General features: G+C 33.6%; 5 protein-coding genes across 7 annotated transcripts; 4 read left to right on the top strand and 1 right to left on the bottom strand.

Moving 5' to 3' along the window:
- The first annotated feature begins 340 nt into the window (after positions 1-340).
- On the top strand, positions 341-5,493 carry LOC124923978 (serrate RNA effector molecule-like). Its single transcript, XM_047463992.1, has 12 exons — positions 341-864; positions 2,171-2,265; positions 2,408-2,465; positions 2,629-2,703; positions 2,851-2,925; positions 3,063-3,110; positions 3,242-3,310; positions 3,410-4,195; positions 4,304-4,352; positions 4,448-4,689; positions 4,795-4,989; positions 5,083-5,493. The coding sequence occupies exons 1-12, from the start codon at positions 449-451 to the stop codon at positions 5,141-5,143; spliced, it is 2,169 nt and encodes a 722-aa protein (XP_047319948.1). The 5' UTR covers positions 341-448; the 3' UTR covers positions 5,144-5,493.
- Positions 5,494-6,787: 1,294 nt separating this feature from the next.
- LOC124923980 (protein WHAT'S THIS FACTOR 9, mitochondrial) lies at positions 6,788-8,238 on the top strand. The gene has a single exon (XM_047463993.1). It carries the CDS (start codon positions 6,946-6,948, stop codon positions 8,128-8,130), a length of 1,185 nt encoding a protein of 394 aa, XP_047319949.1. The 5' UTR covers positions 6,788-6,945; the 3' UTR covers positions 8,131-8,238.
- A 2,155-nt stretch (positions 8,239-10,393) lies between these two features.
- Positions 10,394-15,452, bottom strand: LOC124923997 (protein FAR1-RELATED SEQUENCE 3-like). Of its 3 annotated transcripts, XM_047464018.1 has the most exons (6): positions 15,232-15,448; positions 12,455-14,667; positions 12,287-12,376; positions 11,048-11,200; positions 10,857-10,973; positions 10,394-10,764 (listed from the first exon to the last, which is right to left on the bottom strand). In XM_047464018.1, exons 2-6 carry the CDS (start codon positions 14,561-14,563, stop codon positions 10,720-10,722), a joined length of 2,514 nt encoding a protein of 837 aa, XP_047319974.1. In that variant the 5' UTR covers positions 14,564-14,667; positions 15,232-15,448; the 3' UTR covers positions 10,394-10,719. The 3 variants fall into 3 exon arrangements, with proteins under 3 accessions (XP_047319974.1, XP_047319976.1, XP_047319975.1); XM_047464020.1 differs by lacking the exon at positions 11,048-11,200 and having other exon boundaries at positions 15,232-15,452; XM_047464019.1 differs by lacking the exon at positions 15,232-15,448 and having other exon boundaries at positions 12,455-14,682.
- Positions 15,453-16,701: 1,249 nt separating this feature from the next.
- Positions 16,702-18,161, top strand: LOC124927587 (non-specific lipid transfer protein GPI-anchored 11-like). Its single transcript, XM_047468031.1, has 3 exons — positions 16,702-17,230; positions 17,330-17,389; positions 17,972-18,161. The coding sequence occupies exons 1-3, from the start codon at positions 16,795-16,797 to the stop codon at positions 18,088-18,090; spliced, it is 615 nt and encodes a 204-aa protein (XP_047323987.1). The 5' UTR covers positions 16,702-16,794; the 3' UTR covers positions 18,091-18,161.
- A 2,207-nt stretch (positions 18,162-20,368) lies between these two features.
- Positions 20,369-22,983, top strand: LOC124927133 (serine/threonine-protein kinase-like protein CCR4). Its single transcript, XM_047467486.1, has one exon. It carries the CDS (start codon positions 20,493-20,495, stop codon positions 22,878-22,880), a length of 2,388 nt encoding a protein of 795 aa, XP_047323442.1. The 5' UTR covers positions 20,369-20,492; the 3' UTR covers positions 22,881-22,983.
- Positions 22,984-26,322: the final 3,339 nt, after the last annotated feature.

The raw sequence follows: 26,322 nt of genomic DNA, 5'->3' as shown, positions 1-26,322 counted from the left end.
ATCTTAAACATAAATGGTATTAGATTGTTTTCACATAATAAAAAAAAAAAAAAAAGGCTAAAAATTGTTATTTAAAATATTTTTCTAACCAAATTTAATTTTGTTTATAATTTTTCACACACTTTATTATTCTTATACAAAATACAGATTACTTCCATTTTTTATTTTTAAAATTTGAAAAGTGATTACAATTATTTTGGGGATTTTAACAAAAAATACAACTTAAAAAAAGGGTAAATGTTAATTTATGTAATAATTTGTTTTTAATTAATATTATATAAAATGGATTAATTATATATATATAGTTTGAGTAGACGATTCACAATGAGTAGACAGCCCAGGAGGGTGATTTGTTTGTGTGAGTCTATCTGAAATACGAACTAACCAACCTAGCTAGCTATCTCATTTCGATTGGCTAGGGTTTCTGAAATCACCGCCACAGACGACGATGGCCGAGGTCGATAACACTCCGGCCGATAACCTTGACGACCGTCGGGATCTGAAGGAGGATAAGCCTTCCACTGAAAATGATTCGTCGTCGCTGCTTCCGCCTCCGAAGCGCAGAGGAGATAGGGATTCCAGGGAGCGGAAGGACGAAAAAGACCTTGACCGATATCCTCCTCGTCGTCCTGGAGGAGATTACTACGATCGCAATCGCTCGCCTCCACCCCGTCACCCTATTAGAGATAGAGATTACAAACGTCGTCTCAGCGCTAGCCCTCCTCCTCCATACCGTGATCGTCGCCACTCTCCTCCTCCCAGGCGTTCATCCCCCTTGCCTCCTTTCAAACGATCGCGGAGGGACGACGGTGGTTATGATAGACGCGGCAGCCCTAGAGGAGGTTATGGTCATGGCAACAGAAGGTTAGAGATCGTTCCGCTGCTCATATGTGCACAAATCATACTATATGCAACTAACTATCTTGCAATTTACTGATTCCGGGATTGCAACATTTATTTATTTATTTTAGCACTTTCACATTTAGTTCATTCTTATATCCAAGTTATGTACATAGCTTCAAATATAGCAATGACCAGAACCAGGTGGATATTGAAACTAATCTACTTAGTACCTAGTTTAAACATATAGTCGCAATTGGAGTGGTTGATGTTGGTATGCCTCCTTACATATTTAGTTAATTGTGGTAAACTATGAATTGTGTAAGTTGCTACTAGGGTTTGAAGGTAAAGTATTAACCTATTGTGAATTGTTCCTTAAAAATAAATATCAGCATAACTCGCTTAGATAGTGAGATTCATAAATGGTTCATGCTCCTCCCAGGGAGTTACAAAATAGGGATTGAATGTTGATACTCTTGAAAGGGGAATGAATATGTGTTACTGGCACATTGTTTAGAGTATATAATTTGTACGATCTTTTAAGACATATTGTTATTCTTGTGTGAGTTTAGGTGGTGATCCCAAATTCATGGATGTGTTACTGATATAAGTAGGTGATAAAGATTTTTGAATGTCTTCTTCCATGTATATAGTATAAAGGCCTAAACATTGGAATCCAAATCATTCTATACTTCTCATGTAGTATTCTAGTAATATCAATATTACTTACCTTCAAGCGGGAATGATGATCTATCATGATTAGTTTGTCAGGCATGGAATATATAAATGTGATACAAATAACCTAGAATATGAAGAATTTATGGAATCACCATTAGGATAGCGATGTTTGCAAAAGGTTCCAACACGTAGCCATACCCCTGATTTATTTTCCTTTTCTTCAAATTTCAATTGATCTACTGATTGCAGTTTGAGATAATTGTTTAGAATATGTTCATTCATGAATACCCTATTTACAGTCTACTTCAAACAAACCATGATGTATGGAATGTAAATTCAATAATCTAATGCTAGTCCTGCTTATACTTCCACTCAGAATCAATCTGGAGTGTATGATATATCTCATTTTTAGTGTGTTAATTATTGAAAATAAAGGCAATAAACAAACAGTCAGCATGCTTAGTTTGTTTATTCCACCTGGATATGATGTCAGCCTGCTTTTGCAATTCATCTAATTTTTATTTTCTATTACATATCATTATACGAGCTTCAGTTAGGATAATTCTCCAAAGAAGATAGTGTGCCTACTCCGATATCTTCATTCTGTCAGTTTCATAAATACATCTAAAGAGTTCATATCGATGACATGTAGGTTTGGAAATGATTATGGGAATGAGCGAGATATGGGAGGCAGACTTAATTATGGCAATGATAGGCCACGTGGTCAACACTTCGGACGCATATCTGGTAGGTATCATGATGATCCTGGGATTTCTTGTTGTCTGGATTTTATGAATCTCCATTTTTCTTTATGGATAAATCACTTGTGATACCATATCTTAGTTGTGGATGCAATTATATCTAAACTTGATTGTGTGTTCCTTTACAGATTGGGATGCAGACCATGGCGACTATAATGATGGTGGAAACATGGATAATGCCCATAGGTAGACATTACAAGCACGTTAATCTTAAAGTTGGAGGTTCTGTTCATTCATGAATTAGACCTGTTTGTGTAAAAGTCTATGTCCAGAACCGACACTCTTTGGATCTGCATGTTTCATTTGTATCAGCTTTCTTAAGCATTTGTTTTTTGTTTCACTTTTACAGACAAGGCCTGATGTCTTATAAGCAGTTTATTCAGGAATTGGAAGATGACATTCTACCTTCAGAGGCTGAACGCAGGTACAATGGAGATCTTACAGCTTTAGCCTTTAAGTTCTCAGTGATGAGTCACTTTGGTTAGGTTTTTCAAATGGTTTCTTTTTGGGTTTTCTCCATATTTTTTTTCCTTTTGCAATCCTGAGATTGATCATGACCTTTTGTTGGCAGATATCAAGAATACAAGTCAGAGTATATTACAACACAGAAACAAACTTATTTTGATGCTCATAAAGATGAAGAATGGTACATTTATCTTTTTATTATGCGATTATGTATATATCATCGCAAGCTTCTTCTAGGAAATAAACTCTAATCCTAAGAAAAAGAAAAATTATGTATGTGATATCTTCTGTCACTAATGGAACATTATGTTCATGCAGGTTTAAGGATAAATATCATCCAACAAATTTACCCGCCGCGATAGAAAGGTGTGTATCATAGTCAGTGTTATGTATGCGTTTTGAAATATTTATTTAATAATAGGGTCTTTTTGCTGCACTGCTATTTTTATTTGGTTGATGAGGTAACCATTTTTCCTGCATAAATTATTGTCTTGTAGGCGAAATGAGCGTGCAAGGAAGGCTGCAGAAGATTTCTTAAACGATTTGCAGAGTGGAACTTTGGATCTGTATGCTTTGATGATTCATATGCACTTGCAATTTAGTCCAGTTCTTTCTAATGGGATGTTTGACAATGACAGTTACTACTTTTGTCTTTTTTAAAACAGAAATCCTGGTGTCAAAGCTACACCTGCAACCGGACCAGAACAAACAAGTGAACCTAATGCTGATAATGAAGTTGATGATGGCGGCAAGCGCACGAGGCATGGTAGAGTATTGTCCAAAGACGATGATTTAATTTCATCAGCTCCAAAAGCTCACGCAATTAGCTCTGATCCCAGAAGGATCATAATTGACATTGAACAAGGGCTAGAACTTGTAAAAAAACTTGACTCGGAGAAAAAGATTGATGGAAATATACTTTCAAGGGCTGACAAATCTAGTGGTAGTTCAAGTGGGCCGGTTGTTATAGTACGAAGTTTGGCATCTGTTAAGGGTCTTGAGGGCATTGAACTACTAGATACCCTTTTAACATACCTATGGCGTATACATGGTGTGGATTATTATGGATTGGTTGAGTCTAGTGAAGCGAAGGGTCTTCGTCATGTAAGACAGGATGGAAAGAGCTCTGATGCTGCTGCTCCTAATGGGTCGGAGTGGGAGAAGAAAATTGATTCTCACTGGCAAGAGAGGTTAAAGGGTCAGGATCCATTGGAGGTAAGGGCTTGTAGAGAAAAGTTGGATGCAGCTGCTACTAATCTTCTGGATCCCAGTGTCCGTAAAATTAGAGATGAGAAATATGGGTGGAAGTATGGGTGTGGAGCTAAGGGGTGCACAAAGCTGTTTCATGCTGCGGAGTTTGTCTATAAGCATTTGAAGTTGAAGCATATTGATCTTGTGGGAGAGCTGACAAATAAACTTAGAGAAGATTTCTTTCGCGAGAACTACATGAAGTAATGTTTTAATGAAGAAGAAACATTTGATTTCATAAGTTTTTCATATATGCTGATTGCTTGCTTGGTTGATTGATTCCTGGAATTATTTATTTGTTTATATTTCAGTGACCCAGATGCACCTGGTGGGACCCCAATTATGCAGCAGCCAAAACCAGTAAGATAGATAATCTCTTTTTTTTTTATGAAGATGGATATATATGAAAAAGGAAAGAGATAATTACTTAGCCTTTTAATAATATGTATGTTCAGAGGGAGAGGCCACAACAGCAAAGGCGAAGGCTAGGTATGGAACACAGGTTAAGAGATGATAGAGGGAATCAAATGGAGTTTGAGAACCAAGACCATCATGGTGGTGGTGGTGGAGGTGGAAAACAAGATGAAATGATGTTTGATTCATCATCAGGAGGAGGATTAAATAACGACGGTTCGGCTGCTTTCCCTTCGGATGGTCATCCCCCACCCCCTGTACTTATGCCTATTCCTGGTGCTGGGTAAGTAATATATGTTTAAAGTCCTCCTGAAAAGATGTATGTATGTAATGTAGATGGATAAATGGGGAGGATTAATTAATATGTTTTATACATACATTCATACAGCCCACTTGGTCCCTTTGTCCCTGCACCACCTGAAGTTGCAATGAGGATGATGAGAGAACAAGGTGGTGGTGGTGGACCGCCATATGGAGTTAATAATGGTAGAAATAATAATAACAATAATAATGGTCCGTCTGGTCCGTCCCCAATAATTGCCCTGCCTCCTTCATTCCGTCAGGATCCTCGCAGATTGCGTAGGCAAGTGTTTTTCTTGTCATAACAAAATCTCAAAGTGTTTTTCCTCTTCTTCTTCTTGTAGTTGACACTTTGGTAATTTGATATAACGTGCAGTTATCAAGATCTGGATGCTCCGGATGATGAAGTTACTGTGATAGATTACAGGAGTTTGTAGAGAAGCATCTCTAAGCTGAGGTAAGTAGTACACACAGTTGAAACCAGACTCCCATAATTCATTTTTGTTTTTTGGTTGTTTGAAGAAGAAGATGAATCAATCTGGTTCATCCAATAGGAAAACAGTGCGTGTTTGTGGTTTTGGTCATCATCGTCCTAACTAAACATTTCCCCTTTCCCCTCCTTATGAATGCTGCTAGCTATATTTTTGGTGTAGTAAGACAGACTGAACATGAACTTTTATTATATATTAGCAAGCACATCCTTCCTTCTTTGGAGAGTAATTACATTAGAATTTTATATTATACATTTTATTGACGGATTTTGAACCTTCTATTTCAGTTTCTTTTACTTTTGTTGTTATTGGTTTGTGTTTTCTATTTCTATTTTATTAGGATTCTTCATTTTGTTATAAATATTCTAATGAATTAACTCTTAACAAAATTAATTATTGAAAAAATCGTTTTTTTTTCATGATATAACTTTGTAATTATATTTTACAAAAATATTTCATTTTGTTTTCATATATTTACCTAATATTATAAATGATATTTATAATGTTTTCTTTTATTATAATTAAATACTATGTTGCACAATCTATCATGTTGATAACATTCTTTACATACAATATATATATATATATATATTTAAAGGGTTACCTTTCAATAAAATAACTAATGCATATATTAGATTGTTTACATGAATATATGTTATTTACTTTTGTATATAAAGATTAAAAAAAATCTATATTGTATGTAATTCATGATGATTACTTGATAAAAGATTTTATTTTTTATACATATATTATTCCCGTAATCCATCTTACACCTAAATCCTTCTCTGATTTGTAATTGGAAATGAATGACTTATCCATGAATAATTTACTAGATAATTTTGAATTTCTAAAGATTTAGGAAAAAGCTTTTAAATTAAATATAAAATCTCAAGCTTGTTTTTGTTCTTACCAATTAATCTGGATGGGTTTTTACATAGTCTGATCTTTGAAACATAATAGCTTAATTGTTTGGTTCCAAATTTTGACTTCACTTGGCAAGATAGAGTTAATGCTGTGATCGGTGGTTATATAGTATATACTCTCCTTTTCTTACAAAAATTTAAGATAATAAATTAGATAAAACTGACCATTTAAGAGATGTAATACCAAAGGATATCATATATCATATATATATATAATATTAAAGTTGTTTCGTTAAATAAATAATATTTACACTTTATTCTTTACAATTAAAATATGTTAATATATAATGATAAAAATAATATATATTTTAAAATATAGAAAATTTTAGTATTTTACTTAATTAGTTATTTATTCGATAAAAAGTGTAAGAAGGGATATTTAATTATCGTTAAACCAAAAGTTCTTAATAAGTTCATACACTCAATTTCATATTAATATAAAGAAAATTTCATATTAATATAAACAATTATTTATATATACAAGTGACTAGATGCTGTGATATTTAGAAGTCAATAGATTTGTAAAAATGCACCCTACAAAAAAAAAAGCAAGTTTGGGTATAAATTGTGAGAATGGTTAAAGTTCAGGGACTTTACTAGAATAATTGTAGAAATATTTAAAAAGAAATTTTAGAATTCTTCTTCTCTCTCTTTGTTAGAAGTTAGGTCTGATAGTTCTTTCACGCGCCGCCCTGAACTTCTTCTTCTTTACAATTTGTTGTTAGGGTTTTAACGAGGCTGAGCTCACTACTACTACTACAGGTAAATTCAAATTCAAATTCAATTCTATCAATTCATTCAATCGAGATATCTTTTGATTTAATTATGGCTACATTGGTGGATAGATCTCGATTCTTTAATTTCCTTCACATTCTTCGTCCTTACAATTACCAGCAAAAGCTTAATCTCGTCAATGTCAAACTAAAGTGGGTAAAAGACACTATACTCGATTCCGTCGTTTCCAATGAAAAAGACCTTATGGCTACTTCCACTTTGATTTCCATCCTATCTTCCTATCTCAATAAACACGCCCCAATCTATCACTTAACTCGACACAGAGGACTTCTCGATCTTCCTTACGATCTCAAAGTCTCCTCCTTTATCAGAAGATACCCATCCATCTTCAACGAATTTCATCTCCCCGACTCTGCAGGTACCCCTGTTCCATGGTTTCAACTTACCCAATCCGCCATTGATCTCCACCAAGAAGAACTCAACATTTTTCAACAATCTAAAGATGACATCCTCCATAGATTAGTTAAGCTTCTTATGCTTACAAAGGAAAGAACCCTTCCCTTACAAACAATTAACCAACTTAGATGGGATATAGGCTTACCATATGATTATAAAGATTCATTCATTCCTCTCCATCCACAACTTCTATCGTTTATTAATCTACCCGATGATCGGGTTGGCCTGCGACTTCTGTTATGGGATGATAAACTAGCAATCTCGGAATTTGAGAAAACAGAAGGGTTATCTTTCCCTGTTAAGTTCACTAGGGGTTTTGGTTTGAAGAGGAAGTGTATGGCGTGGTTAGATGAATGGCAGAGACTCGATTATACCTCGCCTTATGTGGACAGTTCTCATCTTGATCCGAGGACAGATATATCGGAGAAGAGGAATGTGGGTGTTTTCCACGAGCTTCTTCATCTTACATTGAGTAAACAAACGCAACGGAAGAATGTGAGTAATCTACGGAAACCTTTGTCATTGCCTTTTAAATTTACGAAGGTGTTTGAGCGTCATCCTGGTATATTTTATATATCGCGAAAAGGTGGTACGCAGACGGTTGTACTTAGGGAAGGTTATGATTGTGGAGAGGCTGTTGATAAACATCCGATGGTTGATGTTAGGGAGAAGTATGCGAGGTTGATGCAGAAAGGGTTTCTTGATAGAAGTAAGGGCTTATACAAGAAAGGTGTTAGTTCGAAAACCCAATTGAATGAAGAAGAAGAAGAAGAAGATCAATCTAAATTTAATAGAGAAATCGGATTCTTATCAAATTGACCTATTGTTTCAAGTGTTTATCCTTGTCAAATTTAGAAGAATATATGTATCCATCCATATATAAATGTATAATTCATTTAATTATATATCAAAAATGTTTGTTAAACATTGTTGAATTTGTGGGCTCAGATACGGACTTGGGTTAGGTTTCAATAATCATGTGATTCATGTTGTGTCAATGGTCTTTCCGACTGGTTCTGGGCGAGGAGGGATTCAACCTCCGATACTAGTCACATGCTCTAATCCTCTGAGCTACAGGCTTTGCCCGACTCAGAAAAAGGAAATGGGGAAGGAAATATTAGGAGAAAACTACTTACTAACCACTTGGCTTAAGAGGATTGAATACTTCTTGTGTTTCATAAATATATCTTTAGATTATCTAAGTATGGGTCTTACTTCTTATATATTTCTATGTATATAAAACATTCTTCTTATGGTTAATTCTTCTTATGGTTAGATCCAATTTCTTGGTTCCTGTGGAAGGAAAAAGAATTTCAACCTTTCAAGAAGGGAGGATCGATGAAATCCCTACTGATTGCAACATTCCCCTCGAGTTCAAATAAAGAAAGGAAAGGGAGTCTCATTATGTTCTTTCTTATTCTTTTTGCCGTCTACAACTCTACGAGATAATTCATCATATTATTATGGGCAAATTATCTGGGTGGCCCTCGAACTATCTCGATTGCTCACTTTTGACCCTCAAACTAATTTTTGAAACAAATCGCCCCTTCAACTTTTATAAAGTTCCAGTGGCCCTTCTGTCAACTTTTTAGTTAAACATAACTATTTAAGTTTAAAATATTATTTTTTTTATATATTATCTTTAATCTTATATTTTATATTTATATATATAGGTTTAAGTTTAAAATATTATTTTTTTATATATTATATTTAATCTTATATTTTATATTTATATATATAGGTTTAAGTTTAAAATATTATTTTTTTATATATTATATTTAATCTTATATTTTATATTTATATATATAATTATTAAATCGCTTATATATAATATTATATATATATTATTATTAAATTTTATATAATTATTAAATCTTTTATATAATAAATAAATAATATATATATTGTTTATTTTTATCTATATATATATATAATTTATATATATTATCTTTAACTAATTTATATATAATATTTATATAATATATATTTTAAAAAATAATTTAAGTGTTAAAAGTATTTAAGTAGTTAGAAGGTTTCAATTACTTTTAATCTTTCAAATTATTTTGTAAAATATATATTCTATAAATTCTATAAATTTATTTATATATTTATAATTAATGATTAGGGATAATCCATATAATTTATTTTTAAATTTTGTTTTATATATATTAAAAATAATTTATTAAAAGTAATTGTAACCTTCTAACTACTCAAATATTTTTAACACTTAAATTATTTTTTAAAATATATAAAGATAAAAATAAATAATATATATTATTTATGTATTATATAAAAGATTTAATAATTATATAAAATTTAATAATATATATATATATATATAATATTATATATAAGCGATTTAATAATTATATATATAAATATAAAATATAAGATTAAAGATAATATATAAAAAAATAATATTTTAAACTTAAACAGTTAGATTTAACAAAAAGTTGACGGAAGGGCCACTGGTGACCTTTATAAAAGTTGAAGGGGCGATTTGTTTCAAAAATTAATTTGAGGGCCAAAAGTGAGCGATTGAGATAGTTTGAGGGCCGCCCAGGTAATTTGCCCTATTATTATAGGGATGAACTAAATTCGGAATATGAACCATAAAAGAAAACACTTAGTAAATCGATTATAAATTTTAATAAAAATTTAGTAAAAAAAAAAGGATTTAAAGAACACTCAATAAAAGAAATCTTTAAAAAAAAATTAACATTTTAAGAATTATCCAAATTGAGTTATGGGTATGTATATTTTAGACAAACCAATTACTATGTATATACGGATTCGGGAAAGGATTCCCCAAATATTGAGATATTGTTAGGAAAGGATTCCCCAAATATTGAGATATTGTTAAACCGGTCGAATACTGGTGCTTATTTCATTCATTTTATAAGATACATCATGTCGCCATATTTAAGTCCAATGGTGCTTATTTCAAATATCGTGATGTATCATCTCAGTGACTTCGAATCTTGGAAACATGTATATGTTCCTGGTCCATTCTTATCAAATATTTAGCTACCTTTTAAAAACATTTGTAGTCAACCGGATATAACGCAGACAAGGGAAACAATAAGACAAAGATGAATCTTTTGGCATTTCCATAAAAATTAGATGGCAGAGATCTAAATAAAAATAAACCTTTACAATAGCAATAATCACACTCTACAAAACTTCTAACTACAAGAGCAATAAGAAAAAAAAAATGGAATACTATTAGAAGATAATGGCAAGCCCTCCATCCATCCATTTGTGGCGTTTCTTCAAACTTGGAGAAGTGCAACAATCGTGTTCATCCAAAGAGATATACATACCCGTGAGGAGTCAATTTTCTCGCCAGAAGATAAGCTAGAAAAGCAAATAATGTATTCTATTAAAGAATCTTGTCATCTATTAACTCTATTTCCGTGGCCTTTTTGATAGGGGCTCTGATTGTATGTCAGCCTGTCCTCACCAATTAATAGGATTGTGCATCAATTTCAATTATAAGGTAGTAAGTAGGGCATGTTACTTTGTTCTTTAAATAATCTCCTTACCGCGTTTGAGAGCTGTTCGCGGATGTAGACCATGGATCTCAACATGGCACCTAATGTATCTCTAGAGACTTGAAATTTAACCTCGGACTCTCCAATAGTCGTTTCAGTATCCTGGAGCTGAAGCATTCCATAAAAATATTATACAACTCAAACATTCTAAGAGAAATTCCCCATCTAAACATTTCAGTTACCTTCAGATTGATAACAGCAACTCTATTTCCTGGGGTAGATAACTGTCCACTGATGTAGGCCATATTTTTCAGCATCGGCTCTAGTGTGATCTTTGATAGATGAAATTTAACCTCTGATTCCCCTGATGTAGCCCTGCTATTATAATCTTGCAACTGGAAATGGCCAAAACAGTATCAGATTTTAATGAATCTTCAGTCACTCTATAGGCAGAAGAAAGTAGGAATCAATTCCTTATAAGTTTCATAGGCAAATCATGAAATGAAAGGAAAATCAACAAAACTCTTCCATTGAAAACATATATCCAACATGAAAGGGCAAGTGGGATGCCAGTATCATGATTTTTCATCTTGATCATGATCCATAAAACTATGCTTTTGTTATGTTTGCAAAAATCATAACCATCTATACAATAATATGCATCATGATTTTTATACCAAATGAAACTAAATTACACTATAATCTAGATAATTATTCAGAAAACAATCTTATAATAAACAAAAAAACTCAGTTTTACTTTGGCAGTTACCCCATGAGATCGTGATTGTGTCAGAAATTGTGACAAAATAGCAGTTTGAATATGCTCATTAGTGATGATCGATGTATAAGCACAACATCAAAGTATCCCATTTTCTACATAAAACAACTGAGAATTGTGGAAATATCAAACTAGGACAATCCTAAAGCACACCTTTGCATTTCCAAAGGTCGTTGAGAGTTCTCATATCCCAACCAAGTTCATTATGTCTATCATGAAAGTTGTTCCACCATTTATTTAATTTTTTCTAGTACTACCTATAAATTGGCCTCCCATGCATCACAACGAAGTATAAGCACAACATCACAGTATCCCATTCCCTACATAAAACAACTAAGAACAAAAGAAATTGTCGTAGGAAATTTACTCTTTTTACATGTTATCCACGTCATAAAAATTCAACATCTTAGAATGCATGTTGAATTCTAAGGACTACTAACTTTGTAGTGTCAACATTCGTATTTCAAGAACAGAAGAACACCAGAAATGAATATAATCTATGGTATAATTATATAATCTACTTCTCTGTTCTGAACTGTTTTAACTCCAAAGTCGTGCACTTGTAAACTTATAAGGCTTTTCTTTATGCTGAATGGGAAGAAAATGGAAAACACAATAAACAGGTTACATCAAACAAGAACCCAAGGAGTAAAAGAATTCTCAAAGTAATATGAGCAAATAAAAGCCCTTATGAGATGCATACCTTCAGATTGATAACAGCTACTCTATTTGCAGGCACAGAATTTTTGTTCTCCATAACCCAAGTCATAGACTTAAGGCAACGCATAGCCACCTAGAATAGGGAAAAGATCTTTAGTATAACCAACTAAATATGGGGAAACGAAATTAAATCTGAAAATATTTCTTCTACCATGTTATCAGAATGCCCATCATCACGTTGAAGAGAGACAGGGGCCATGCGAGGAAAATTCAGATCAGTTATCGATTGAACATCATTAAGATTAAAGTGCCTTGTCACTTCGTCTTGTCGTGGCCACAGCAAAGGCTTCATTTCTTGATTTGCACTAGAGCCCCTCTTGTCATCATAACCAATTGCACTGACCTGTGAACCAGGAGATGTAACTTTAGCAACCGTTTTCTTTGCTATAGCCACCTTCTTTGCCCCTTCCTTAAGGGCCTCCAATGCTGCACTAAATGCCTCTGGAGTTGTAGCACCTTCTTCTGCATACTTAATAGCCTCCTTGCATAGGATATTGTATCGTGATGTTAAAGACTCTTGGGGGGTTTGGAGTTCAAGGTGTACATCAGATGCAGGCCCAAATTTGGCATTTCTTGTCCAGCGTTTCAAAATGTAATGAGATGGAAGTGTAAGTACATTTGTCACTGTAAAAACTGTCAATATATGTCTACAAAGAATGCCAGAATACTCAAACATTTGGCAGCTACAACTAGCTCTCGTCTCCGACCCACATACTGTAACCGTATAAGCTTTGAGATCATCCTCGAACTTCGCAACCCTATACGTGCTAGTAGTCGCATCTCCCTCGATCCTGTTTGCAGTGTACACGAAAGTCTCAACCAATTCTTCTTGGAATTTTGAAAATATTTTCCTTGTAAAGAGAGTAGCAGCTTGTTTTTCCATGGGGGAAGGCGTCCTAAGTACTGGTGTGGTATATATTGAGTCGTAATCTGCTTCTATCTCTTTTTCGTAAGAATACTCTAAAGCTCTTTCATACTGCCTAAAGAACACTGGTAAAGTGGTCTGCTGATTCACATAACCGTCAAAGAAGGAACTTTGAAATCCTTGATGAAGAGAGGTTCCGGCGAAGAAAGAATTCTTAAAATAGACTGGAACCCATTGGGTTCGTGCATTGTACAGTGATTGAAGCCAATCATTCCTTCTGAGGTCATATTTATCAAGGATATAGTCCCATGACAACTCAAATTCCTCAACTGTTTCTGTCGTGTTGATACAATTATATAAATCGACTTGAAAATTAGGATGTGCATGACAAACAAGAGCCAGCCTTTCCTGGCCTTCTCTTAGTATATCCCACTTGTTAATACAATGGTGTGATTCAGGAAACACCTGAGAAACTGCAGACTGTATTGCCCTATCTTTGTCTGTCACTATAGAGACAGGAGCTTGGTCATTCATGGCAGCCAGAAATGTTTTCAGAAGCCACACGAAAGTAGCCTCGGATTCATCTACTAGTAACGCACAACCAAAAATAATCATTTGTTCGTGATGATTCACCCCGGTGAATGGAGCAAACGGTACTCTGTACTGATTGACTCTGAACGTTGTGTCCAATGTCACGGTATCCCCAAATCGACTGTAAGCTGAACGCGACCTAGCATCAGCCCAGAACACATTAGCCATGCGGTTATCTTCATCAAGTTGTATTGCATAGTAAAACCCAGGGTTCTCCGCCTGCATCTTCTTGAAATAGTCTAGAAGGTTTTGGGAAAACTTCCCGAGCGTTCTCCTTAAAGGAGGTTTAGCACCAGGAACTTCTGATACAGACATAACACCACTAGGAACAGTGCCCACAGTCGGATAAGTTTCTGAAATAATCTTAGAAGCCCCTGCAAAATGGCGACGTGGTCTAAGATATTGAACCTTGCCAGAGCAAGTAGTGGAATGATTGTGACCCTTGAAAAAATTTGTCACTACCCATTTCCCATCCCCCTTTAGTTCTATTTGGAGCATGGCCTCACAGGTATCCCTAGAACACAAGAACTCGTGAATGGGCAGACTTCCATCAGAGTTCAAATGACTAAATTGACCTATCCGGGTATTGAATCCCATTCTCCTTGCGTATTCATCGTAAAATATCTTGGCAGCATCTTCAGAGTCAAACTCCATATCAATGTGTGGCTCGGCATGTCCATCCTCATCCTGATTTTCCAATATACCACTTGATTCGCCGTTGTTGGTGGTTCCAGCATCTTCATCATTGGTAATTCCTTGGTTTCCTATCTTCCTAGGTTCCATATCAAGCACTTCAACATCCATATTAAAACCATTCAGAGCAAAAATAAGTTAATGCTCTTATTTGTAACCCCTATTACATTGGTGGGATACTGCTTTTCCTCCTAACAGCAAATTACAATGTCAATCTGCACAAACTCCAACTCTTCAATTAGTTAACTGCACATGGAGCATGTAACTCATACAGTTATGAGTTTGGCACACAAAAAAGAACAATCTTATCACATTCATGTTCTATTGAAGATGTTGAGCATGCATGGTATCAGATTGGATATTATTTTCTTTTTCTTTTAGATTAAGCGTTTTTGTCTGGAGGAGACTAGCACAAAATCCCACCACCATTACCAGATAGATTTGATGTTAGCATGTGTCTAGAATGTCGAAGTGGATTAAACACCTGAGAATTACTAAGCATTTATGCTTACTCCTAATGGCTAGTTTATCATGTTGTGGATAATCTTGACTTATCTCAAATGATTAAATCATGTCATCTTGGAAGTTATGTTTATAAGTAGGATATGGTTGTCAATGAATTAATACTTTATCAAGCTACAGTGAATCCATAATCAAGTTCAAATAATGAATGGAGTCAAATTGAAATATCAGACTACCTAACTTGAATCACAGACAAACTGGAAAGAAATTGACTTTGGAAGGATATGTCAATACATAAATAGAGAGAGAGAGAATACCTTTTGGGAAAAGAATGGAGCAATTGAACCAGATTGCTGAACAGACCTCTATAGTCCAGATCAATTCGATATGCATATATGTATAACCGAATTCAGATTATGATCAAACGAGCGTCATGACAATACACAGTGAAGTGAATTATTCCGACAGAGAAAGAAGAGGAAATGAAAATCCACATACGTATTTTGAAACCCTAGCTTCAAAATACACCGTTTCATCACTCTCTCTCCAACCATTTGCTGTCCGGTTCATGAGTCGAAAGTTGGTAGACCGGCCGATTAGTTACCCGGTTTGAAAAATCCCGCGAATATGAACCGTCGGCGTAAGTTATCAATTCCAATTGGTTGCACGTATCCTACAACTAAGATAATATTATGATTTAAAACCCCTCAAACTTATAGATAATAATTAAATTGCCCTCTAAAGTTTTCTAATTCTCAACTAATCTCTTAAATGTGAACATTTTTTTTTCCTTTTTTGAATTTTAGCAACAACTTAAAAAGTCAAAAGCTTGAGATATATCATATGATTTAAAAGGCCTCAAACTTATAGATAATATTTAAATTGTTCTCTAATATTTTTGAGTCGTCAATATTAAGCTCCTAAAAATAATGTTGAAATATTTGTAATTTATTTCAGATGCAGTTGGATATATAAACATACAAATGATTTTTAGTAGAAAAAAACTCTTACAATAAATATTAGTTATACAAATTCAATATTTTTTTGAAAAATATAGGAAGCTAGTCAGACCAGCATTAATCAAATTTGACTTTAAAATGCTTGCTTATTTAGATAATTTAATTTTTTTTTGGAACTATTGTTAATTATAGCTTGGGAAAATGCCCAAGAATAAATTTGTTAACATATTAAGGTTGGCTTATACTTATACCGGCTCTATAGGATATAAATGAGTGGATTCATATAGACTTAAACTTTATCTTGTTTTCACACTGCGATGATCGAGTGGATTCATGTATTCTCGGTCATGGTCATTGCAGGGTAGAGTGTGAAAACAAGGTAAAGTATAGAAGTAATAAATGAGGGCATTTTATTTTGTTGAGTGAATTCAAGCAATGTGTATCTAAAGTTTTAGTACGATATTATTTATATTTTGTTTGGCATAAACATTACAAGTTGAATTATTTTAGCAAACAAACAAACAATAGACAATCTTTTCGGACAAAGACTATAAATGAAATGACTTCCTTCCAACATATATTGCAAAACCTCAGGTGACCGTAAAAACAATATATATATATATATATGGTGTCTACCACCACCGTCGTTGCTACAAATTATGTCAATATTACACTTGAGTTAGACATGAAATAAAATTAAATAAAGTGTATGATTTAGTTGAAGCTGTTACAATTATTATTTTTTCTTATATATAAAAGAAGACAATATGGTGTATTGAATTGAATGCTTATTAAAGACATACTCAACTACTTATGTTTTATTTTTCTCTCTAATCGCCAAACGCCATCCACCACTTGACGATCGTGGCATAACCAAACAGACCCTTATTTGTTTACATCTTCTTCTCAAGAGAGATATCCATGGCAACTTCTGTCATCAGTTCAATAACATTCTTCACAATACTAATAACAGCAATCTCTCTCTCCGGCAACGCGATCAAATTCCATGCAGACGCGCCGTCGTCAGAACCTGTAGCGCCGCCGATGGAAGCGGGAGGTATAATATCGGCGACGGCGTCACCGCCGGTTGTAAAATCACCTAAGCCGGACACTTGTCTTAAGGCGCTGTTGAACATGTCGAATTGTCTTACGTATGTAGAACAAGGAAGTCAATTAAAGGTGCCGGAAAGTTTATGCTGCCCGGAGCTCGCCGGAATGTTGGATAGCCGACCGTTATGCATTTGTAAACTCCTCGGAGATGCTTATTCTAGCTACGGTATTCAGATCGATCTCCAAAAAGCTCTCAATCTTCCATCCGTTTGCAGACTTGACGCGCCACCTCCCAGCGCGTGCACTTGTAATTAATTAAATCTCTTTCTTTCTTTTTCCAAATCTTATAAATAATTTTTAGATTTTAAATATATTTTATATTAAATATTTTTCAATATTACAACAGATGCTGGATATCCAATATTGAATCTGCCACCAAGTGGATCACCTATATCTATTATACCAGGTATCCATAAATTATTAATTTATTTATTTATTTATTTGAAATTACATACGATTATAATTATTATTTTTATATATTTATTAAATTAATTTACTAGTTTACTCGTTGCCTATAACTGAGAACTTGTTTAATTTTGTCTGTTTTTTAATTGTTTAATGGAATAAGTTTAGTTTGGGTTAAATAATTATTTTTTTATGTTATAAAAAGATTTATAAAATAAAGGAATAACGTTTTGTTATTATTTAAATTATTTGACAAGGATAATTATAAATGACGTTATATTAAGTTAAAATTTAGTCAATGATATATACTATATTATAAGCGCTTTTTGCTTTAATTTTTTTATTTATTATTTATTTCATATTAATAGTGATGTAAATAGCAATAACAAAAATATTATAAGGTTGTCGTAATTTTTTTTTAACTTTCTCTATAGAATAAATTTTAGTTTAAAAAATAAATAAAAAAGTTTTTGTGGCATTGACTAGTTACTTTGAGGGAGATTATAATAATTTTTTTATAAAAGTATTATATATATATAACCAAACAAGGACTAAATAATTCCTTGTGTTGTTAATGCATTAGGTCATGTGGCCCCAGATGCAGCTGTATTGCCTCCTACGATGACAAGCGGCGCCGGCGCCGGTAGGGAACTAACAACTACTGCGACCACCATATTAATTATGGCCTACCTCAATTTTTAGATTGGATTTAGGTTATTTAAATAAGTTAGATTATATGTTATTTTGAGGAGTTATGATTTTGATTTTTTTAAGTTACAAATATTAATATATAATATTAAAATATTATTTATTTATTTTTTAAATAATAAATAATATTTTATTTTATTTAATGAATTGAGTTATATAATTAAAAATAAATAAACTGAAATAATGTTGAATTAAGTTTCCAACCAAATTATACTATTCCTCACTTAATTTTCCAATTTCATGCATCTTTAATTTAATATACTATATTTTATTTGATAATTTCTCTATCCTCCTCATTTGCATTATTATGTTATTATTGTTTGAATTTTCATTGATCATGTCCAGTATTATTTACTATATATAGAAGAAATTAGTGGGAATAAAACACATTTAATAGTCGGCAGCAGCAGATGAGATATATTATTATTTGTAATAGCTAGCCATTTGCCAAACAAAAATATTTATTATAATTATATATATATATATATATATATATATATATATATATATATATATATATATATATATATATATATATATATATATATATATATTACACCATAAATAAACAGATAATGAGTTAGTTTTAGTGTTGCCATAAAAAAAACTGAGTAATTATTGAATTTTCTTCATCATAATTTGAATTTTTATAAATTATTTATACTATTTAACATTTAATTTTTTTTATAATTATTTTAATTTTATAAATATTATTTTGTATTATTTATAAATTAATTTTAAATATATAACTGTTTATTGTATGAACAATAATTAAATTTTTATTTCTAAAAATAATAATAATTTACTAAGAGAAGTTTGAACAGAATTAATGTGAAACAAAATTATTATACACAAACACATGTCCAACATATTGGAAACATTATTCAGTTGAACACTTGAATATAACATCTTCTATTTGAAATTTTCTAAAAATAAAACATCTTCTATTTGAATTTTTCACATCTTCTATTTGATTTTATTTTTAATATATGGCAAAATTTCCTGATCTCCTCCTATCTTTGAATGAGGAAATATATTGTTTTTTCAAATTATCCTATGACTTTTAGTAACCACCTTCTCATGAAAAATAAGTGAGATTGACTATTTCAGCTTCAATAATGCTTAATTATTATTAGTTCCTTAAGACTAATTATTTAATAACTACAAACATTTTCAGCAATTATTACGTTGACAGTATGTCAAAATTAAATCACTCATCAACCACCGAATCAAACGTTTTAATTTTATATATTAGAAAATGCATATATTTTCTTAATTAATATAAGACTTTGATATTATCACGACTAAACCCTTCTTTATATCAAAGTTTTCAAATATATACATTTTAAAATTATCCAGGTAAAGACCAGTCATAGTTTTCAAATATGTCAATTTTAAAGCATGATATATTACTTTTTCCGTTTTGGTTCGTATTATTTTATGACCCTTTATAAATTAGTGTTGTCATGCATACAAAATTATTGTGTTTGATGGGTAAGATGATGACATTAAATATGAGATAAAAAAATTAACCATTTGTATAAGATTAGATATAATAATTTTTTTTATTTTTTTTAATAAAGGAAAACTAGCATGACACTCGATCATAGTCCCGCTTAAACTCAAAGCGCGCTTTCAAATATAATCGAACTCGTGACATTACCATTAGGCTAACTTGGTGGGGGTTATTTCGATGCTACCCATACAGGCAGTACCTGTATTCCACTCATAAAATGACACCTATACATAAAAGTGAAGCATCACCTTCCTTATTTGTTGATTATTTTCTCTTTGTACAAATGGCAGTGCCTTAATGGATACAGGCACTACCTGTATAGGTAGCATAGAACTAACCCTTGGTGGGATATTAGAAAACAAATTAGTGGGACCATGCCGGTACAACTGAATATGCGTTAAAAAAGTCAATCCCTCCCCTACAACACAAAAAAAACCGGGCCGAACTTAGCCCGCCTGCTTCCATAGAACCCTGACAACTCCGACCTAAGTGGTCATATTGGATTCTTGGAACCATCACAAGTTAAAAAAAATCTAAATTAAAATGATAAAAAAAAAATGAATCCGATAGCTTGACCCGAGGAGGGAATCCGGATCCATGGCCCATTTGCATGTACAGGATAATAGGAGAATCAAGAGGATCTAATTATATGAATTAATATCTTTCTATTTGACCACACGGATTCGTAGACTTGTCGTTTGTTCAAAAAAGAAGAACAAATTTCTTCCCCGACTTAGTCTCCGGTCCGAGTCTACCCTCCCTTTCTATCATTCTGGCAAACCGCGTCTCTCTCTCTCTCTCTCTCTCTTTATATCTCTGTCTAATCATCATCTTCTTCTTCTAGGGTTTTACTCATCATGAGACCTCTCTTTTCTCATCCATGGCCATTCTTCACTCTTTACTCCTCTCTTTCCTTTTCATCCCAATCGTTTCTTCTCTTTCCACCTTCGCCATCTCAGAGACCGGTAACCGAACTGTTATCTGCGCATTGATTAGCTACCCAAATCAGCCAGCTTTTCTCAATTGCACTGGCTTCCCTCCTATTAACACTCAATTCACCAACCGGAACGTTTCCTTTTCCGCACTCGTCGCCGGACAAGGGTTTGTTTGTGGCTTAAGGTCCATTTCTACTTCTTCTATTTTGGGTTGTTGGAGATTCAACTTCACTACTGTCTCCGATTACGGTACTGGTTCTGTAATCCAGATTAACGTGGATTATAAAAGGGTTTATAATGGTTCCTCCTCCATTAGGGAACTACGAGCTGGAAATACTCACGTTTGCGGTCTCTTTGACGGGACTAACGAACTTGAATGCTGGCAATGGCACCGATTCAACTCTTCCGTGATGTGGAATTTATCAAGCATCGCTGTCGGAGACGATTTCGTTTGCGGATTGACGGAATCCGGAGGGAATGTCAAGTGTTCTGGTAGGACGAGTCAAGTCGTTGGTGGGGAACCGGTCGGTAATTACAGCGTGATTGCTGCCGGAAACCGTCACGCCTGTGCAATATCGTCGATTAACGGTACGGTCAAGTGCTGGGGGAATCTCACGGCGGCGATTGACGATTTCGGAGTGGTTAGATCTTTGGCGTTGGGAGATGATCGAAGCTGCGGATTGATGAAGAATGGAACGGTGATATGTTGGGGGGGAGATGGATTCAAATTGCCGGAAAGCTTGAGATCGGTTTATTTTCTGACGATCGAAGCGAAACGGAAAGTATTTTGCGGCGTAAAGATGGATGATTATTCACTCTACTGTTGGGGAAATGAAGAATTCGATTCCTTGTCTAACAATCGCGTGCCGATTATGACAAATTTATTGCCTGGGCCTTGCGTCGCTGATTGCCCCTTCATGAAACCTCTTCCTAACTACGCTAGTCACTGTACCGAAACCCTAATGATTTGCGATCCCTCATCCGGCGACGAATTCCAATCACCGCCGAGCTCACCAGGACTCCAACCGCCGCCACCGATCGCCGTTCCTCCACCATCATCGACTAAATGGAACAATAAAACGGTAGCGTTTCTCGTGGTAGGAAGCACCGGATCTCTCTGTTTGTTGATTTTATCCATCTTCTTCGTATGGAAATACTGCAATATAAGAGGCTGCCGAGTCCATGATTCCGGCCGATTGGAACAACAACAAGGAGATCAACCAACCGCCGCCGCCGCCGAAGCTATGTCCGCCGCCGTTAACATCAATCAACAACAACAACCTAATGAAGCGAAATCCGGTCCTGTTCTTGTAAAGAAACTAAGCCATTTAATCAGCATGAGAAACGGAGATCTAGAAGAATTCAGTCTCGACGATCTTCTTCAAGCCACTAATAATTTCTCCAACGAACATAAAATCGGAAGCGGAAGCTTCGGTTCAGTCTACTTCGCCGATCTACAGATCCAAGGAGAGACTCGCCGGTTGGCGATAAAACGGGCGGAAGCTTCCAAATCGTCTTCATACAACACAGGAATGAAACGGCAAGAAGACAAAGACAGCGCATTCTTAAACGAACTGGAATTCCTTTCCCGGCTAAACCACCGGAATCTTCTCCGGCTGTACGGATACTGCGAAGACACCCAAGAGCGAATTCTAATATACGACTACATGAACAACGGCACTCTTTACCATCACCTCCACAAAACGAACGACTCTCCGTTGAACACGTGGCCGGCGCGTATAAAAGCCGCCTTAGACGCCGCCAGAGGGATTGAATACCTACACGTGTACGCTGTCCCACCAATCATACACAGAGATATCAAATCCTCTAATATATTACTCGACGACACGTGGACTGCCAAGCTGTCCGATTTTGGTCTGTCAATGCTCAGGCCTGCTGACGTGGAAACACCCCTTGCCACCCGGGCTGCTGGGACATTCGGGTATATGGACCCGGAATACTACAAGTTAGAGCAACTTACCACGAAAAGCGATGTATACAGTTTTGGAGTGGTAATGCTCGAGATTTTATCGGGGAAAAAGGCTATTCATAAGAACGAGAACGGGGTACCGAGAAACGTTGTCGATTATATGTTTCCTTACATTGAGGCGGACGATATACATCGAGTCCTGGATCGAAAAGTTCCCGCGCCTACGCCTTTTGAGATCGAGGCGGTTACATATGTTAGTTATTTGGCGGCGGATTGTGTGTCGCCCGAAGGTAGAGATAGGCCGAGTATGAGTGAGGTAGTGAGCGGTCTAGAGAGGGCATTGGGTGCTTGCGGGGCTAAGGAAACATTCTCACGGTCCACAACGGAGTCCTCGACCGGTTGATGTCATTGAGTTGGACACCATTCATTTTTACTTTGTAAATAACATTTCATCATTTTTCATAAGTGTGGATTATAATTATAATTATAATTACATTTTATTTAACTATATAGATATTTATTATCATGATTGAAACGTTCCTTTTTATTTTATTATAACATTGATTTTAAAATACTCAAAAGGGTGAAAAAACAATAACTCAAAATAATTGGTAAAAATATAGGGACTTAGGGAGCATGAAATGAATTGAAAGATGCTTAAGAAATAAAAAATCATTGATTAAATTTGTCTTTAACTTCTTAAATTATAAAATAAAAGTAAAAAAAAAATTTGTACAAATGTAATAATTTACTAGTAAGTCAATGTAAATAGTTTTGTCTAATGATAGAAATACAACGATTTTTACTTTAAAAACGTAACACAATTGTGTTAATTTATTTTAAAAAGTAATTTTTTATTTAAAATATATTTTTTTTACCATGCATCTTATTTTCTAATTTCATGACTAATCTCATCCATTTTCAGATTGGCTAATTAGGGGTGTAAACGAGTCAAGCTGCTCGTGAGTAGCTCAGTCAAAACTCGACTCGAACTCGGTTTGACTGAGCTCGAGTCGAGTTCGAGTAACTCGATTATAAAATCGAGCTCGAGCTTTACATTTGTTGTTCGAGTAGCTCGTTATATATTATATATAATATATTATATCTATTTCTATATATATATTATATCTATTTCTATATATATTATATCTATTTCCATATATATATATATTATATATATAAAAAAAAATAATTTCTTTTTGCCTTTTAAGTTTTTCATTCTTAAATCCTCTGTCTATCATCTTTCATTCTTAAATAATCAAACTCATCTATTTCTTTTTTTCTTCCATTCTCGTTTTCTCCTCCTTCCATTCTAAACAACCAAACTCATTTTTCTCTTCTCCTTCCATTCTTAAGCTGTCAAATCTCTCTATCTCTTCTCTTTTCATTTTCAAACTTCTCTGTCTCTTCTCTTTTCTCCATCCTTCATATTCTTTCTTTATCAAAAAAAACTTTGAAGCATCTATTTTTTGGATTATAATATTAACGGAACAATTTTTTCATTATTTTCGGCCCTTCACTATTTCATATCTCGAATCTTGTAGAATTTGAAGATCACCATATGACTAATGCATCTGGTATTGCCAAACTTTTAATATTTATGATGAACGTTTCATTTCTAATTTCTAAATTAGATATTTATGATTGAATGATTATCTTTAAATTATATGATGGATTTATATTTCTTATTTTTAAATAATAATGTGATTATATATGTGTAGTTTGTTAAATATATATTATATTATATTTGAAATATTATTTAGTTATAAAATATAATTTTAATTAAAAAAATTAATTTTCAAGTTTTCGAGTTCGAGTAGCTCGAACTGTAATCGAGTCGAGTTCGAGTATGCATTTTGTTACTCGATCGAGTTCGAGTATTTATAATATAATTCGAGTCGAGTTCTTTTACATTCCTAGGGCAGGAATTAATGGTTGTGTTTTGTTTAATTATAAATTTTAATAGTTAAAATAACTGGATTCCTTTAAGTGGAGTGATTTTTTTTTGTTTTGTTAATAAGCTACATACTACCACTTTTTATCACATGTGAGGTTTGTTAGGGTTTTTATAATTATTTTATGTTTCAATTAAAAAAAGTATTTAAAGTCTTACAGGCAACAAAATTCATAACAAATGGTCAAATAAAAAAAAGAAAAAAAATAACATTAAATTTTTAATTTAGTACAAAAGTAAAATGAATCGAAAAAATGGAGTTATATATTTAAAAGATTCTAAATTATATATTTGAAATATTTTCTTAGTTGATAATAGTTAGACTTTGCACGGTACGTTGGAGAGACTATATATATGTCAAAAGAATGTAAATTCAAAATGGGTCAATAATATTATGATTATTAATTTTATTTTGAGAAAATCGCAAAACTAAAAAAATACTTAAATATACAATTCAAAAGTCCCATATGGTTTGGCAGTGTAAGAAAATAAAAAATACATTAAGCATTATCAATAATAATAATAATAAATCACAATTAACAGAGATATTAATGGAAATATAGTAAGTGAACTCAAATATAAAATCGTTAAAAAAATTTAACAAAACACATAAATAAATAAATAAATAAATAAATAAATAGCTAAAATATAATATATATGCAATTGACAAATAAAATGAAGTCTACTGAGAAGAAAGTTATAGATGCAGGAAACAGTAGAGACTGCTAATTTCGACTTCTCGGCCTCTGCTCAGTCTCTTAGCTTTCTTCTTTTGTGGGTTTGTTTCATTAGACTTATGTTCCCTTTCTTCCTTCTAGAGTTTATGTTTCAGTAGACTTAGATGAATATCCACAAAAGAAGAAAGCTAGAGTTCATGGACCGGAGAGACAGAGCAGAGCAGAGACCAGAAAAGTTGAAATTAGCAGTCTCTACTCTACTGTTCCCTTGATTGCATCTATAACTTTCTTCAGTAGACTTCCATTTAACCTCACTTCTAAACCTCCTTCTGCTGCAGAAGCCATTGATGAAAGCCTTCACCTAAGACCGGATAAGTTTGAACACTATCAATGTGACGGCAACATTTCCATGGGCATGGATATCAAAGCCTTGGCCAAAATGTTGACATTGGAGGGCTTTCAAAATGTCATCACCTTGAAGAAGACTACGAACCACCGCCCCAAAAACGACACTGTTACCTTCATTTCCAATCGACCATGTAAGTATCTGTAATCTATTAACAAACAAACAATATTTGTTCATGTAATATTGCCTTATTATGCTCCTCAATCTACTTGTGTTTTAACTTTAATTGTTTCTTTTTCGGTTTGATTGTGAAATTGAAGCTGGGGCAAAGGCCGTTTTTGAGATGAATCTGTTGGTAATTGATAACCAGCATCTTCCTCCGATGCCATCCGTGGGGATTACCATGTCACGATTCAAAAAACCAGCCAGTTTCATTGACATTTTCCCTCAAGCAATTTAAATCTTTAACCAAGGCAAACTCACTATCAAAAACTGTTACCATCCGCGTGTCTGCGTCACAGCTGCTGCCTATGCGTGTGGAATACGAAATCGCCGAGATTGGTTACGTAAGGTTTTACTTGTTTCCCAGGGTAGAAGAAGAGGTAGTTTTGAGTTAGTGTAAGAGGAAGATGTCTGAAACATATATATATTAGGATTTGTATTTTGCTGTAAAAGATAGAATTCTAGGTGGTCTGTCTGTCTTAACACTTAAAACTATCATAGGCACCTTCAGTGGCTATTATCCACTAACTACTATATATATATATAGCCAGCCAATTGACAAAGATTTGAAAGATTAAAGATACCAAAAGAAATGAACCTACCTAATGCACACATTAATATGCAAACATTGATCCCATTTATATTC

Source organism: Impatiens glandulifera, chromosome 2 (genome assembly GCF_907164915.1).
Source record: "Impatiens glandulifera chromosome 2, dImpGla2.1, whole genome shotgun sequence".
NCBI classification, from domain to species: Eukaryota; Viridiplantae; Streptophyta; class Magnoliopsida; order Ericales; family Balsaminaceae; genus Impatiens; species Impatiens glandulifera.
This window is presented reverse-complemented; position numbering and strand designations above follow the sequence as displayed.